This window comes from Zootoca vivipara, chromosome 9, assembly GCF_963506605.1.
Source record: "Zootoca vivipara chromosome 9, rZooViv1.1, whole genome shotgun sequence".
Classification (NCBI taxonomy): domain Eukaryota; kingdom Metazoa; phylum Chordata; class Lepidosauria; order Squamata; family Lacertidae; genus Zootoca; species Zootoca vivipara.
In genome coordinates, this window is record NC_083284.1 from 18745072 (window position 1) to 18763014 (window position 17943).

At 44.4% G+C, this 17943-nt stretch overlaps 1 protein-coding gene across 2 annotated transcripts in view; it reads left to right on the forward strand.

The window, feature by feature from the left end:
• BMPR1B (bone morphogenetic protein receptor type 1B) overlaps positions 1-14500 on the forward strand; it is a 212971-nt gene extending 198471 nt beyond the window's left edge. For both annotated transcript variants that reach the window (XM_035112925.2, XM_060278454.1), the window contains 6 exons: positions 1566-1704; positions 3842-4034; positions 5501-5798; positions 8375-8550; positions 9773-9903; positions 13959-14500. In XM_035112925.2, coding sequence (XP_034968816.1) covers positions 1566-1704; positions 3842-4034; positions 5501-5798; positions 8375-8550; positions 9773-9903; positions 13959-14084 — 1063 coding nt within the window. In that variant the 3' untranslated portion in view covers positions 14085-14500. The remainder of the gene's footprint in view (positions 1-1565; positions 1705-3841; positions 4035-5500; positions 5799-8374; positions 8551-9772; positions 9904-13958) is intronic.
• Positions 14501-17943: the final 3443 nt, after the last annotated feature.

Consider the following 17943-nt stretch of genomic DNA (forward strand, 5'->3'; position numbering starts at 1 on the left):
CTCCGAAGCTTGTGTTTGGAGTGCGGATCCCTCCCCACCCTGTTTTCGCGTGCTTTTTGCGCCTGCCGTTTGGTTCCTAATTTCCCCCCGTCAATAGCGCTGCTGCTGCCAGGGCCCAGTGGCCGAATTCTGGCTCCTGGGCGGCCCGGGCGGCTGCTCCGGGGTGTACACCCAGTTTTTCGGGGGGGGGCTCCCGCTACTTTTGTTGGCCTCCGCGGCTGTTTTTCAGTCACCTGCTGCGTCCGGGAGGGAGCTTTGCTGTCCGGGGGGGCTTGCGCCCACCCCGGCGCTTTCTGAGGGTCCCGCAGTTGGCGCTGAGCATTCGGTGGCCTCCCCGCGCCTTTCCTGGCCGTTCCGGCCCAGCGGGGGTCTCCCGGTTGCTTGCGCTGTTTGGGCCTCAATTTCGGGCCTGTTAGTGAGGAGAAGCCGGGGCCTCGATTTATTGGTTGTCCCGGCTTCCTCTTCAGGCCCTTGGGCACATTGAGAGAGGGCCTGCCCTGCTTAGGGGCCTTGCTGCCTGCTCCTGCCTTCCACCTGGTGGCCTCAGTTTTAACTGCTTATTGTGTGTGTGTGTGTGTGTGTGTGTGTGTGTGTGTGTGTGTGTGTGTGTGTGTGTGTGTGTGCAGTCTCTGCGTCCAATCCCTGTGTCCCTGGGGCACATGCTCAGTAGCGCGGAAAACGGGACACACGGAATCTGGATGCAGAGACACGGAATCTGGATGCAGAGACACAGAGACTTTATTATATAGGATGATGGGCAGGTAAGGGTGGGGATTCAAAGGAACAACTGGGAACCTAAAGCGGACTCCTGGAGGTTCTTTTGCTGGAGCAAGGTGTGCTCCCACCAGCTGATACTGGCTTTACTGGGAAGGACTGTTGCTGCTGGTCTGTCCCATCTTACTAATTTACCCTTCTTCAACCTGATGCCCTTGAGCTGTAGTCCACCTGGGTAGCTAAGTCAGTAGAGCACGAGACTCTTAAATCTTAGGGTTGTGGGTTTGAGGCCCATGTTGGGCAAAATATTCTTGCCTTGCAGTGGGTTGGACTAGATGACCCTTTGGACCCCTTCCAACTCTACAATTTTATGCTTCATCACCCAAAAAAACTCGCATCAGCCTCGGCCAATATACCCGTGCTGTGCCAGCTGTAGTCCAAAACATGTGGAAGGCACCAAGTTGAGGAAGGTTATGGTAGTTGATATTATATATTATAAAGTGGCAGATTGTGGGGAAAAGACATGGGGGTGGGTGGGCCACCCAGTATTTAAAGTTTCAGTGTGCATTGAGATACTGAATAAGATTTGTGTTTGTGTGTGTTTTTAAAAATCTCTTGCTACCGTACATCTAATTGCAATGGCCTGGGCACAAATTCGCAGAGATGAAAGTATTGCTTTGTTACCGAGGTGGCTGAAAATAGACGAGAAACGCAAAAAGCTTTAGAGATTTTTAAAAAAATATGCAACGCTAGTGGGAAATTAAACAGACTCAAATAGCAACTTTTGCCTGATGTTGCGACCACCCAGCAGTGCAGAGTCAACCTATGTTTATTTTCATACACAACTGCAGGTTTAAAAGGCAAGAAAGCAGACCTCGGTACAGCATTGGGCTTGAACAAGACGAGACTTACATTCCACCTGGAGAATCCTTGAAAGACCTCATTGAACAGTCTCAGAGCTCGGGAAGCGGTTCTGGGCTCCCTCTTCTGGTGAGAAAGGAGTACTGAGACACAGAGACATATTAATGATAACAGCGGCATAGGAACAGAGCATCATCGCTATCTGCAGCCCTGGTTCTGCCTAAAACTTGGTGCCCCCCCCCCGAAGTTGTTGGACTCCCAACTCCCACCACCCCTGGCCATTGGTCATGCTGATGGTAGTTGCAGTCCAGCAACATCTGGAGAGCCAAAGGTAAACCAGCATAAATGCAAAGGTTATCTGAATGCAGAAATTATGGTAACCAAAGTTGATTCAGCCTAAGGTACAGTTAGCAAAATTGCTTTATTCCTTCAGGTTTTTTATTTGTTCCTAGGGGTTTGTTTTCATTGCTTCCACTGCAAGTTAGTGGCAGCAGGAAGCAAGCTGGCCACCATTTTGCATCCTGTACGACAGTCTTAACTCTGCCCTGCAGATGCACATTGTGGCACAAGTTTTGTAATTTGTAAGTAGGCTATCTTTTTGGGGGGGGGGAGGGTGTACGTTTCGCCACCTTTGCTAGTCTTCTCAGTTAGGAGCCTCAATAAACATCTGATGAACCCTCAAGGAAGAGGGATTGAAAACTACTGAACTCTTGATTGGGATTGTAGTGCCAATATCTGCATGAACACCCGCTCTGGTTAATGCCTAAAAGGGGTTCCATTTTTAGAGCTATAGCCAACAATTCATCTTCTGCCGATGAGCTGGCTTGTTAATAAACTTGCTGTCTCTATAGACAGAGTGAAAAGGGAAGGTAGCTGTGCTGGTCTATAAGATAAACTCCACAATCCCAAACATCATGCAGTACTTTTATTTGAAGGTTCCAAGTTACCACAGGATAGCAAGCAAGCTTTCACATTCACCCGAATGCTTCATCAAGCTAGGTGTTAAGCAAACCAGGAGAGCCAGTGTGGTGTACTGGTTAGAGTAGGCACCCCCAAACTGCGGCCCTCCAAATGTTTTGGCCTACAACTCCCATGATCCCTAGCTAACAGGACCAGTGGTCAGGGATGATGGGAATTGTAGTCCAAAACATCTGGAGGGCCGAAGTTTGGGGATGCCTGGGTTAGAGTGTTGGACTAGGACCTGGGAAGCCCGGGTTAAAATCTCACTTGGCCATGAAGCTTACTGAATGATGATGGGCCAGTCATTGTCCCTCGATAAAATGGGGAGGAGGAGATCCATGAATGCTCTTTTGATCTCCTTGCAGGAAAGGTGCAGTATAAATAAATTTAAAAATTTTAAAAAATATTACTTCCAAGATTTTCCATGCAAATTGACAATTTTGCATAACTAAAAGTACAAAAACTCCCCCAAAACATTAGTATGGTTTTCCTTTTGAAAAAAGAGGCGAAAAACTTGGGGTGATAGAAATAAAATTTATTCCAGGCACAACATGTTTTGGAAGAAAATTCTTCCTTGGGAACAAATGCATTTCTTGCATTTGAGAATTACTACTACAAATGTTTTCCAAAGGGAGGATATTTTCCCCTTGAAACATATCAGATTTGGAATCCTTCTTTCTTGCACCTGGAGTGCTCTCTCTCTCTCTCTCTCTCTCTCTCTCTCTCTCTCTCTCTCTCTCTCTTTCTGGTGGTGAAGATCACCATTTTTGTGGTCGGTTTCCCACAACCTCCATTGCCTCGTTCAGTGGTTGCCCAAGCAGAAGTGGCACTGTGATGAGTGTGGCTTATGTCTGTTTATTCAGTGAACAAGATGTATGTATTGCTTAAATCAACAAACCTCTGATAGCTTTATATACAACAATATAAATATTAATTCATAAGAAAATACCAGTGAAGTCAAATGTTAGAAACAAGTTGACATGGAAGAAATAAATAAAGCCAGCAGTTTTGCACAAATCTGCATAGTAAAATTAAATGTTAAAATTACATTTCCGGTTAGACTAGTAAAAACACTTTTAGCAGGCACTGAAAACGATACGGCAAAGGAGCTGCCTAGTGCTCATAGGGTGGCTGTGACCATAGACTGCTTATCCCGACTTTTCAACTGCAGTGTTCTGATCATCTGTCTATCAAACACTGAGCTCCCTCTGCTGGCATTTTCTAGTCCTTGAGGGTGCTGTCTTCTCTGCGAGCAGCTTGTCTCGGGCATTAGTTACTACAGCACCATTGTCTTTTCTCTTGACAGGTGCAAAGGACTATAGCAAAGCAGATTCAGATGGTGAAGCAGATTGGTAAAGGTCGCTATGGAGAGGTCTGGATGGGGAAGTGGAGAGGAGAAAAAGTGGCCGTCAAAGTTTTCTTCACGACGGAGGAAGCCAGTTGGTTTCGAGAGACAGAGATCTATCAGACTGTTCTGATGAGGCATGAGAACATTTTGGGTGAGTGGCACAAACTAAAAGGAAGGGTCCTGGTCATTTAAGGCACCCCACTTTTTACTTCTGTATTTTGCGGCTGCATACATACATGATTATATTTGTGTGCCACCTTTCCACAGGCGCTCAAGGCGGCTTACAACACGAAAGGAATGCATAACTACCACATAACAAAGGTAGTCGTAAATAATAAATGAAACATTAAAAAATACACAGCCAAACTGAACAATTTCCACATACGTCAGAAGATCCAAAATAAAGATAACTAAACAAAACAGCAAAAACCAAGAACAACACCCCTCTGCTCAATCAACACGCTAGCCCATGAGTCTGTTCAACAGCCGTAGTTTTGGTAGCTGGAGGTAGTCAGTCTGGGCTCCGTCCTCCCAGGCCAGGTGGGAAAAGGCCTGCAAGGTCTGCCAAGACTCACAGCCAAGATGTTTATTCTGGAGTATTAAAAAGATGTATCAAAAGCCAAAGTTAGCAGTGATTTCGTTTTGACAACCTGGTCTCTTCTCAGCCCTGCTTGCTGCTTAACCTTTCATGAACAAGGTGAGAAAACATCAGTATAGCAGCTCACCTCCAAATTCCAGCTTAGACTTGACATTGGGGACTTGAGATCACTTCCCTTAAGAGGAGCTGTGATTCTGAGGACTTGCAAGTTCAGGGATTTCTCATATTTGCCCAGAGAAGGCATGCCTTCGCAGTTTCCATGGTCATAGTTGTGGTCTTCAACAAGTGCTAATTTCAGTTGCTGTGCATTTGTTTTGTCCCACTGCTCAAATTAATTTGAATTTAAAAAACTGAACTTGGAACAAATTTCAAAATACTTGAATTTTGAGCCCTTGAACACAAATTTCATTCTAATTTCCACAATTCTGATTCCAACAAATGGATGAGGGAATCATAAATATAGCACTGAACTTCGAATCCCTGTTCATACTCCTAAAATTGAATTTAGATTTTCAACTCCTTGTCTTTCAGCCAGAGTTTGTGTGTTTTGAGTTCAGGAATGTGGACAAGAGTTTCAAATTTGGCTAATGTTTTGGTAGGGCTATCCTTTGAAGTGTAACCTATGCCCCTGGTGCAGTGGCGGCCAAACTTGGCCCTCCAGCTGTTTTGGGACTACAATTCCCATCATCCCTAACAACTGGTCCTGTTAGCTAGGGATGATGGGAGTTGTAGTCCAAAAACAGCTGGAGGTCCAAGTTTGGCCATGCCTGCCCTAGTGCAAAGACTTGCTTGGTGGTATTCTAGGTCAACATAGTCTTGACCGTTCACTGCAGTATTAGTTCCACATGTGCCATGGAATGTGGAGCTATAGTAACTCTGCTGACTTCTCAGATTTCCAATTTGTATAAGCAGCATCGGATACGGCATCTTCACCTTGGAATTCAAAAGAAATTGACTCTGTACCTTCTTTCAAAACATGCACAATGTTTGAACAGCCCTGTCTCCATTCCTCCTTGTAGGCTTCATTGCTGCGGACATTAAGGGCACAGGGTCTTGGACTCAGCTGTATCTTATCACGGACTACCATGAGAATGGATCCCTGTACGACTACCTGAAATCCACTACCTTGGATACAAAAGCCATGCTGAAGTTGGCATATTCCTCAGTCAGCGGACTGTGCCATTTGCACACCGAAATCTTCAGCACCCAAGGCAAGCCAGCTATTGCCCACCGGGACCTCAAAAGCAAAAATATCCTGGTGAAAAAGAATGGAACTTGCTGCATAGCAGATCTGGGTTTGGCAGTTAAGTTCATTAGGTGAGCAAAATATTGGTTTTCTTGCTGAAACTTGGTTTGTGAACATCCAAAGGGAGTGGGTTTCAAAGGGGGCCTGGAGTTGGGACCTTGTGACAAAGAAGGAAACAGTGGATTGTCGCATGAGCTGTTTGTGAAGATTTAAGACCATGGGTAGGCATAGTAAGGCCCGGGGGCCGGATACGGCCCAATCGCCTTCTAAATCCGGCCTGCGGACAGTCCGGGAATCAGTGTGCTTTTACATGAGTAGATGTGTCCTTTTATTTAAAATGCTTCTCTGGGTTATTTGTGGGGCATAGGAATTTGTTCATTTCCTCCTAAAAAATATAGTCCGGCCCCCCACAAGGTCTGAGGGACAGTGGACCGGCCCCCTGCTGAAAAAGTTTGCTGACCCCTGATTAAGACTGACTGCTTGAGATCATGGTGACCATCCCAACACAGAGTGAAATTCTGGGGCAGGCAAGCCACATGCTAACTGGCTTCACACACCACAAGTGGTTGTGATACAGAATTGTGGTCAGCTACAAGGGAGGCTAGCATAGGTCGTTGGATCTTAGCCCTAGAAACTGATGCAGCTGAGTCAGATATGATGAGATACAAATAGAACAGTATGAATGGGAGGAAACCATTGAGATTTTCAGTTAAAGCTCACATGAAGAATGTGGTGGTGCATAGGGCAAGCAAAATGCTCAGGAGATTGGAGCAAGTCCATTTGAGGAAAGGATGCTGTCTTTGCAGCATTTTAGCTGACAAGGGGGAAAATGCAAATAAGGGAGATATGATAGAAGCGTATTTTAAAAAGCGGACAGAGAGGTTTTTCTCATTCTTGGTACTAGAACTCAGAGCCATCCCAATGAAGCTGTGTGCTGGAGGATTGAGAGCAGGCTAAAGGAGGTACATAATTCAGCTATGAGAGCCACTACCACAAGCTGCAGTTATAGCCATAGTTCTTTAGATAGATGCACAGAGGATAGCTACAGCTATCAGGACTACGAGTATTGATGGCTTTGCTATACAGTGGTACCTCGGTTTACCAACATTCCCGTTTATGAACGCCTCCGTTTACGAACGCCGCAGACCCGGAAGTGTTTACATCCGGGTTGCGCGGCGTTGGATGCACAGACGCAATCTGTGCAGCTTGTGCATTTGCAAAAGCGCTCTATCGGCGCGCACACTGCTGGTGTGTGTGGGGGAGAAGAGGCATTCACCAGGCTGGGGGGAGCCGAGTGGTGCAGCCGCCTGCCGCTGGTACCCCTTAGCTCCTCCTTCCCTGGGCCAGGCGCCTTTAAAGCCTGCCGACTCCTTGCTATGACGTGCACCTGGCAGCCCCGGTTCTTGGCCCGGCAGGGGGAGGAGAATGGCAGCGCAAAGGAACCCTCTCCTCCGTCTCCTCCCCCCACCTGCTTGCCTCCCTCTCCGAGAAGTGAAGCCACAACTTTTGGGTGCATGCGTTCACTCCCACCTCCCCCTGGCTGTGTTCTCTCCAGATTTTAAGCCCTAATGACGGATTAAAAATTTGGCACCCAGAAACTCTGGCTTTAGAAGTCCGTTAAGGCCTGAATAAAGACTCACCCACTCCTTTTTCTGCTCCACCTCGGTTGATTTGCACACAGCTGGCGGGGAGGGGGCTGCCTTTTGCCTTTCCTCCTTATAGATCTTCCTCATCCCACTCCCCCAGCTGAGAGGGAGGCAGTGGGTGGACTCCCTGCAGGCTCCGCCCAGCACTCCCTGCCCCGGCCTGCCCTGCCTGGTGGGCGGTTTGCCCCACTCCCACAGGTAGCTAGCCCTGCCCCTGAGCATCTAGCTACACAGCTGCCATCCTGGAATTTTTCCAAATTAAGAACTATATATAAATGATTAATAAACATATTTAAGGGACATTGGATTACTATCTTTGGCAGGGGAGTTTCATCTTAATGCTAATGAAATCTCACAAATGTTACCAGCAACCCCTGCTGAGTCTTATCACTGTTGTGGTGTTTGCATTTGGATGCTTGATGTATCCCCAGGCATGGAAGCCTCAAAACACAAAACAAAAAAGCCCCTGGTTAACAGTTAAAAACAGGGGTCAGCAAACTTTTTCAGCAGGGGGCCGGTCCACTGTCCCACAGACCTTGTGGGGGGCCGGACTGTATTTTGAAAAAAATAAAAATGAACAAATTCCTATGCCCCACAAATAACCCAGAGATGCAGTTTAAATAAAAGGACACATCCTATTCATGTACAAACACCAGGTAGTCCCCACAAATAATCCAGAGATGCATTTTAAATAAAAGGACACATTCTACTCATGTAAAAACATGCTGATTCCTGGACCGTCCGTGGGCCGGATTTAGAAGGCGATTGGGCCGCATCCGGCCCCCGGGCCTTAGTTTGGGTACCCCTGGTTAAAAACCTTTCTCTGAAAGGATCATTTCCATTAGGTTTTCTTTTCCTTTGACCTTGTTCATAGATGGATTTAATTTGAGGTCCCTTTCTCTCCCACCCTGGCCTTTCATATACAATTTAGTTTTAGAAAAGGAAAAATAAAAAACCCACTAATTTTTGTCTCCTTCTACCCACCCCCCTTCATCTTTCAGTGACACAAATGAGGTGGATATACCACCAAACACCAGAGTGGGTACAAAGCGGTACATGCCTCCCGAAGTCCTTGATGAAAGCTTAAATCGGAATCACTTCCAGTCATATATCATGGCCGATATGTACAGCTTCGGACTCATCCTTTGGGAAATAGCAAGGAGATGTGTTTCAGGAGGTAAATGCCTTACAATGCTGGCGCATGTCTCTACATTACTTCGATTCCTTGTGTGTGTGTGTTTAAAAGAGACAGAGAAAACTGTCCGTTTCAAAGAACTGTTGTCGCTGAACTTATTTATTCCCTTTTCCTTTCTGGTTGTTAGGACTCATTTTTTCCCTTCCCTGTAGGTCCTCATTTAGCCGCAAAGATTTATCCTCTCTTTTAATAGTCTCTTTTAAAGATGTAGTGTGTTTCATAATTGCAATGGGAATTTGGAGCTCATTTATGGGCACTTCCAGAATTATAAACATCAGAGCTTAAAGTGAGAGCACTCCCGTTGCTTACGTAGAAAAGGAACAGGGTTGGTTTTGCTTAGGTGCCATGATTAACAAGGAGATTACGCAGATATGATGCCGGAGGATCAACATTAGCAGGTGTTAGCTACATTAGGAAACCTGTATTGAAAAGGCATTGTTGCCTGTATAAAATTAATTCCAGACCTGGGAAGATTGGCATTTTTAAACCCAGTTCCTCCACTTTCTTGTATTTTCCTCTGCTAGATCTCCTCTGGCTGATTGCTGTTTGCAAAGCTTTTTGTTACCTGTCTAAGAATGGCAATGCAGAGATTTCGTATGCTAGCCTTGAGGCATTTGAAGAAGAAAGTAGGCTTTTATTGACAGCCCTTTGACTACAGGGAAACAGAGGGCAGACTTCAGGTCATCATGGTTTAGACCTGGTTTTTAATGCCAAGACTAAGCCATGAGGTCTAGAAAATGAAATTAGGAAAGTGCCTTCAAGCATGCGCAAAAAACACCTTTCAATTGCACAACATCAAACAACCAGTTTGAGTTTGGATTAGGTCTTTCCAATGTGGAAGGGTGAATTCCAGCTTGCTTTGAATTTTATAAACTAAGCCCTGGGTATTAGTGGAAAAGATACCTACAGTTAGCCTGAGTTTTAGGACGCAGGGCATATGTGGGGCAGTTCTGTGACATCTCAAGCTACTTGCTTTTGAAAACATTTTGCAGTCACTTTTACCTTTATATGTGGACCCACATGCTAAAATGGATGCAGCATTCACCTGGCTGCTTCCTACGACTATTATCTCCCTACTACTGTATCCCAATGAACCTTCTCAATGAGCTTTGGTCTGCGCATGCCTATTCATTTGGGTTTTGATAAAGCATTGTTCTTAAACCTACCTGGCACTGATACAGCTAACAAATGGCACATTTTTCAGGTATAGTTGAAGAGTATCAGCTTCCATATCATGACCTTGTTCCCACTGACCCTTCATACGAAGACATGAGAGAAATAGTAGGTATCAAGAAGTTACGGCCCTCGTTTCCCAACAGGTGGAGCAGTGATGAGGTAAGGAATCATAGAATTTTAGAGTTGGAGGGGGGGGCTAAGGTCCAATCCCCCTGCAATGCGCCCAATGTGGGGCTCAAACTCAGAAACCTGGGATTAAGAGTCTCGTGCTCAACCGATTGATCTATCCAAGGAGATAATACTTTCAAAACCTGACCCATTACATTTACCTCCTTTGTCAAAATCGACTCGGGTGATTTAAGGAGGGAAAAGTCTTGATATTATAGGATGCTGCCTTTTGCAGATGGATAAGGAAAAACCAAGAAAAGTTCAAAGTTGAGTTATACCTATTACAGTGCTGTAAAAATTACGCTGTACCTATAAGACTCGGTTCAGAATAAGCAAGTCCTCTGCAAGATGTTGATGTAAATTTGGTATCACCTAGTATTCTGGGAGAAATAAGCAATGGCCACTGCTCATCTTTTGGAAATTCAAAGGGCAGTGGTTACCCAGATCTGTGAGTGTGAGCCTGTGATTGGCATGTATTTTGGGTGTCTGTGGGGTTATTGCCTTCCACTGTAATGTACTGAAAGCTAAAAATAGCTTACAGATGAGACCCAAGGACTTAGCTCAACCATGCAGGCTGGCTATAAACCACTGTAAACCAGGCAGAACTGATAAAAGTTAGAAGCATCCACCAACTATTTCTGCAATCACAATTCTGCCCTCTCACTGTACCAATTACATAAATTGCTGATCCATCTCTCCCCCCCCCCCCCCGTTTGTGAAAATAAAATAAAAAGCAGCACAAGGCTAAACCACTTGACCAGTGATGTGGGTTTTCTGGAAAACCTCCTGTTCAGATAACAGTGATTAGCATAGGGCAGCCTGCTTCAGAAAATTTTCAGTTTGAAGAAGAAAATGCGTTGGAAATTATTTCCGAAGACTTAGGGAGTGGATGGATTTTGTTACGTTTATATTACTGTAGTTAGGAAACAAAGCTCAAAGCTTTGAAACTTCCCAGCTTTCTTAATGCTATGTTTTCAAATGGATATTCATTGTTACTAATGAACTTACGAAATAGGATTTCCCCACCACCACCACCACACATCATTGCTTGTGACAAATGCCATGTCTAGCGTGGCTCTTAAGAGTTTTTGATTAATTTGATTTTACTGATGTTGGAAGTAAATACTCCAGGACCAGCATTTACAGTTTGGTATTTGAGCCTCATTAAAAAGCAAATAAAAATGTCAAAATATTGATCTTCCTTTAAAAGCCACAGTTTATAACAGGACAGTTTCTTAGTGAAAACCAGAGTACTGAAATATTTTAAATATACACTGAATGTGCACATCAACTCTTTGGTCTCTATAGCAGCTCAGAGCAGACTCCAAGATTGTCACAATTTGCATCAGGCCATGGATGGAGTAACTTTAACACCAAATGCCTTTTCCTTGCGAGGGAGGCTCTGTCCGTGAGATGCGGTACACACTCAGGATGCAGCCGATCCTTCCACAAGTGATTTTGCTCTGTGGACTTTTAAATCAGAGAAAGCCAACCTCGCGCCTTTCCGATGCTGTTGGGCTGCAACTCCCATCAGCCCCAGCCAGCATTCCCAGTGATCAGATAGCATGGGTGTTATAGTCCGACGACATCTGAAGGACACCAGGTTGTGAGAATCCTGGTCTAGTTTGATCTTTAGAGGGTGTTGGGGTAGAGCAGGCATCCCCAAACTTTGGCCCTCCAGATGTTTTGGACTACAATTCCCATCATCTCTGACCACTGGTCCTGTTAGCTAGGAATCATGGGAGTTGTAGGCCAAAACATCTGGAGGGCCGCAGTTTGGGGATGCCTGGGATAGAGCATCTCAGCTCAAGTCCAAGCCATGGCTGCAAAGAAACAATGTTCCCTTGCATGCATGTCTGCTTCAAACTGCACCTGCAAAGGAAGAAAGGAAAAGATGGTTTCCTTTGAAGTTGAGTCACCTGATGTGATGGTTGCACCAGGTGGGTCGGTTGCCTCACCTCCCTCTTGAAGTAGCCCCCAGGAGGATGCGGGAGCTCAGGATTTGACCTGCCACTGTATTGATGGGAATTGTGGTCTAGCAGCGCTTAGAGGACTACAGGTTTCTCACCTCTGATATTATTGATTAATTAATATGCTACTTAATTGCCAAGGTAGCTTCTAAGCAGTTTACAAGTATAAATCCAATTTAAACACTCATAATTGCCACTAAAACAATTCCATTAAAATAGACACCTGCGGTTTAAAATGTGCAATGAAACAAGCGAATTAAAACGGGGTTCAGGTCCTGAGATAAGGGGGCATGCTTGTCTAAAAGCAGGTGAGTCTTCCAAGTGCCCATGGAATACTAGTACACTACATTGTATACAAAGCAGTGTGCATAATTTTACAAATATATACAGTGCCTTGCGCAACGAAAAACTCGCTAGAGGAAAGCGTCTTGCGATGTTTTTGTTGACTCGCAAGACAAAGTTTTCAACGGCCGCGCTTCGCAAGACGAAGTGTTTCGGCATTTTTGTTTGGTTGGTTTGTTTGTTTGCCGTGGCAACCCGCGCTTCGCAAGACGAAATTATTGCTAGATGAAGCAACTCGCGGCATGAATTAATTTCGTCTTGCGAGGCACCACTGTACATGTATATACGCTGCTTTGTAGGCCCCACCAATAGGGTACTAGTGTCTGTAAAGAGGAAAAACAAATTGGGAGGGGAGTTGAAAGCCTGCGTGTTAGTCTTCTGTCTCTCAATCCCACTTTTTGTCAATTAATATAGGAAATTGCTTTTCAAAGCTGTAGTGGTATTTTCCTTTAGGGGAGGGAGGAAGTTGCCTGAACACTTTCCACAGAGAATTTATAATGAAGCAAAATTGTGTTTTGGAATCAGTAGACCAGTAATTGATGTACCGCAGACAAATCTGCCGACAGTTATGGTGATGCTATGCAGAGGTCATTAATCTTGTTAAGTGGTACAGTGTAATGCTATTATTGTAGGAGGCAGCTGTGATTTGGGAATAGCAGTCTTCACTTAAGTATTCTGCAATTAGATTTAAAAATACTTAAATGGCAAGAGTTGTAAACAATCTTGAGTGCGTAGGGGGAGGGTCGCAGAGGGGGAATGTTAAAAAAAACAAACACCCCAAAACACCACCACACACACAACCAGGAGAAAAGAATGATCTAGCAAAGCAGATTGAGAAAATTTGGTATATGGCCCACCACAGAATAAAAAGAGTTTTGAGGGTGCCACTGACTTCCCACAGTAACTTACTATCCTGCAGAGTGCTAACTTTGACTTAAAGTAGCATAACGGTGAAGCCATGCTTCAGGAAGAGCTGCTGTAAACGACTCTCTTCCATTCATTAGCAGGGTGCAAAGGTGAAAAACCTGAAGGAAGGTGGGGTGTTTTTTTTATTATTATAAAAAATTATATATCTGTCCCTTAATCCAATTCACTGTGAGGGTATGTGACTGTTTCGCTTCTTTCGAATTGTTCTTACATGTTTGATTTTATTTTTAATTGTATTGTTCTACTGCTTTGATGGTTGCTGGCCTGGGCTTCCTATCCACCCACCCACCCACGCATACACACATATCTGAAGTCGATCAAACATTGCCTTGATCTTCTGTTCCTTATTCAGCAATGCTAGTGACAAGGATCATACAGCGTTAAGACTTAATTGTACAGATACAGGCTGCGTACACAACATACGCTTAAAGCACATTGAAAACTCCGCAAGAATCCTGGGAACTGTAGTTTGTTGTGGGTGCTGGGAATTGTAGCTCTGTGAGGGTTAAACTGCAGTTCCCAGGAACCACTGGGGTAAATGTGCTTTAAATGTATGGTGTTTACGCAGCCACAGTATCCGCCCGTCTAGTTGTGAACCATGCCTTGGGGCAGTGTGATTGCATATGGTTCTACTGTACATGAGGCCTATAATGGTTGAAGGTACACAGGGGCAGAATTCCATGCTCAGTATGAGTTCTCAGGTTCATTTAGTTTCTTTCCAGAGTAGTGTTTGGCTTTCAGCCAAGACCAAACTTGTGTGTGTGTGTGTGTGATGTATTCATCTATATGTTTTCTTTCTTCCTCTAGTGCCTAAGACAAATGGGCAAACTCATGACAGAATGCTGGGCTCACAACCCTGCTTCTCGGCTCACAGCTCTGCGAGTGAAGAAAACTCTTGCCAAAATGTCAGAGTCACAGGACATTAAGCTCTGATTCGGCTGAAGAAAGGCACCTCTTTGCTAAATCTCAGAAAAATGGACTTTCCTTCATGTTTCAAAGAGACAGGAAGAGGAATTACAAGACTTCGCTAATATAAACCTTGAACGCAGTCTTTCGGCAAATAATCTTCCACTCTGGCACAGAGGCCATTCCAGGAGAAAGAAAGTAACGCGGCTCCATCAAGTTTGGCTCGTCGGCTGCCAGAGGAGAAGACCTTTGGCCTCTTTTGGAAGCGGTGGGAGAAACAGTATCGATAACTGCTTCAAGATTATGCATGCTGCTTTCTGTGAAAGCCCCTAATGTTATTAATATTAATATTATTATTATATTTGGACTGTTTAATTTTCATAAAAATGAACCTTTGCAAATACAAAGTACAAGAAAAGAATTATATTGTTACTCTAAAGCAGGGTGGGAGGGGTGGAGGAAAGTCAAGCAAAATTGCATCTGAAGTCTAAAACAAATTGGTTATGATTTCCTGCTGGTAAAGACTGTTGCACTCCCAAGGCAACACACTATGTTGTGAAAGAAACATATAATAGAAATATAAGTGATCGCCTATACAAATTTGATTTTGGGCGACTCATATATGATGTAGGCCAGGCATCCCCAAACTGCGGCCTTCCAGATGTTTTGGCCTACAACTCCCATGATCCCTAGCTAACAGGACCATTGGTCGGGGAAGATGGGAATTGCAGTCCAAAACATCTGGAGGGCCGAAGTTTGGGGATGCCTGATGTAGGCCAAAGGAAGCCAATGTGGTGTTCTCCTGATGACTTTATAGACTACAACTCCCATCACCCTATCCTCGCTGAGGCTGTTGGGATTTGTAGTCAAGCAACATCTGGATGGCACCATATTGGCTGTCCCTGATGTAAGCTGTGACTGACAGAAAGACCGCATTCTCGATAGGAATTGCTAGATCTGCTACCAAGCAGCTTCTTGTGCACAGCAGACCCAATGATCCATTAGCATCCCTTGTATAAGCCCTTCACATTTCAGGTTTATTAAAGCAACACCATTAAAGGCATCTAAGGTAAGGAACATTAGATGTGAAAGGTGGAAGACAATGAAAAAAACCCTAAACAAGCAAGCTCAACTAGTACCAAGTGCCCTTTCCCTTCTATTATTTGGGGAATTTTTCCCTGGCATTTTACATGCAAAACAATAATTCTGAAATCAGTGTGAATTAAAGCTTGGTAGAATACGGTGTTACATGCACTAACCTTTCCTTTACCGGCAAAGTCCCTGATCGATGAAACGGCCGACCAAGTTGCATTGCATACTGTTTGCCTTAAGAGAATTAAGAAAATGAAGAGTATTGACAAAAGGACGCGCTCTGTTCAACGTGCACCTGGAAATGGTAACTTGCCACTAACGGGGTAGAAGAAAACTGCAGTGTATTTCTAAACACATGGAGGCGAGCATCACTTTGGAAAGGAGGGGTTTTTATTCTTTTCATGATTTTTGAAAAATATAATTTCCTCTTTAATTTTGAGAAGAAATTGAGAGGTTTTTTTTTCTAACGTGAAGGGGATTTTTTTGTATTGGACTATTGGGCCACATGCTTTAAGGGAGCAGAACGTTTTCTCTTTTTTTAACTATTGTTTAAAAAATCGGAATATACTGGAGGAGGACTGAATTCCCAGGTTTTCTCCTCTGCAATTCTGGTCAAAGAAGCACTCACTGAGACCCATATTTTGGTTTTGAGGTGAGCCTATTAGGTATTTTGCATGCACAAGGAGTTGGGGGACCCTTCTTCCTCCTGCAGCACCCCGTTCCCCAGAATGTGAGTTGGCAGACCCTCCAAAATATGGCAAGGTTCCATATGCATGCAGAAGGCCTTCTTGCTTGCATAAGGGTGCTTTCAGTCCTGTCCTACCTTCAGAACCTTCCCTGAATCCCCTGAATTTGGGCTGTCTTCTGTAAGGGCTACCATGTTGTTGTTGTTTTAAAGTAATACACTAAAGAAATAGAACTATAAGTGGGATAAAGTAATTTGTAGCATCATAGCTAGCAAAATATGCTGTGTGTGTTCCTCCAGTTACAAGTTTTAAAAAAATACTGCAAGTTTTTCTTGAAGGCACTTATCAAACAAAACTGCATAAAATTCTGACCCTGAAGTTCTTGGTTGCTGAGCTGTTTTTCACTTTGGAAAATTAAATGTAGGTTTGAATTGTTGAGCTGTTACGTTATGTTTTTCATTTGAAAGTCCCTTTAAGATTATTTTGAAGCCTGCAGAGGGCACTGTGCAACTTCAGTGGGAGCCGTAGGTTGTTGTAAGTTGAAAGTGCATATCCTCCCCAAAGAAAATCCACTTAAATAGGCTGGATTCCACATGTATGACAGTCAGTGTTCCCTCTCTCTTTGCAAGGTTAGTGGAAGTAAGAATTTAAGGCGCTGGGGGGAAAGTATACTGCGTAAAGTTAATTTTTTTGGTGCAAAATATTGGAGCTGACTGATAGATTGATGGTAGTTTCAGACTCTGAACTTCAGAGAGAAATATGGATGGATGGGGGAGATACATATTCCCACTGTCATAAAAGTTTAAGGCTGCAGTCCAGTGGCTCCTGGGAGGGTATTTCAGCGGCCAAATGATCTCCCTTGCTGATGTCAGAGAATACCCTTAATAGAGGAGCAGGAGATTCAGTGTCAGATCCAGTTTCAGATCCAGATCCCCACCAAAACCGCTGAACCCCTGGCTGGCTGAATGTTGGAATTCCAACACTGAAAGGCCCTTGTGGGGCAAATGCTGTTGGAGACTGGGGGCCATCAAACACATTGGAAGTAGGAATCCAATGCTACTTGACACTCATGAATTGGACCGAAATATAGCTCAGGAGCTAGCTTAAATCTCTTTCACCGATTTCCTTTCATGCAATCAGAAAAGCGTTTTAAGCTGCAGAACCGAAGAGCAAAGGAGTGTCTCTCCTCCCTCTCTCTTGCCCATGCCTCTTGAGAACCTGGTAGAGTTTTAGATAAGATAGTTCAGCCACCTTTGGTTTCTACCTATTCACCCTCACTTTAAGATTGCAGCCTAGGTGGGTAATAACAGAAGAATTTCCACCACTGATCCCTCCTGTAAGTATCGTACAGGGAGCCATCTGTAAAGATTCCTTGCTCAAGCACAGCCACAAACCCTCCACATACTTCAAAACCTGAATGGGCTTAGTGCTGCCTGCAGTTAAGCGTGGGTGATTCTCATTGATTTGGGGGTAATTTATAGGCTATTCTGAAAGCAATTTGACTTCTGGAGCCATTAGTTGTTTTTACATGAACATTTCTGTTCCAAAACAGAGTCAATCACGCACAAAGCTAGTTTCTTCAGAAGTTGTCCTCTTCTTTCTCTTGGGTGCCTCGTGCCTTGACAGCAGGCACCATAAATCACCTCTGCCTTGAGTGCTGATTAGCTAATGGAGGTTAAGAATGCATAGCTGCACTAAGGAGTTTTCTGACATGGCCAGGACCAAGAAGCGGGCAAAGCCCATTTAAACTCTCACTGGATGAGAAGTGGGAGTCCACAGGATCTCCCTTCCCATACCATCTTAAAAAATGGATGTCACACCCCTTCTCTGTTGTGCAGTGTGATCCCCCCCCCCAAATGGAGTAACTTTGCTTGCACTTAACAATTATGAAAACAGCAAGTTTCCGCAATCATTGAAAATTTGAAGATGGTGCCGCTTGAGCAGATAATGTAAAAGTGATTGCTCCCACTCACCCAAGGAAAGCTGGATATTTGCAGCCAAATCATAGAACCCTGATAGTGGCTAAAATGTGATTAGATGGACTATGTGTGCAGTTCAGTCTGTGGTAAGCTAGTCACACAATTCACAGCCACCAGAGTTCCCAGAAA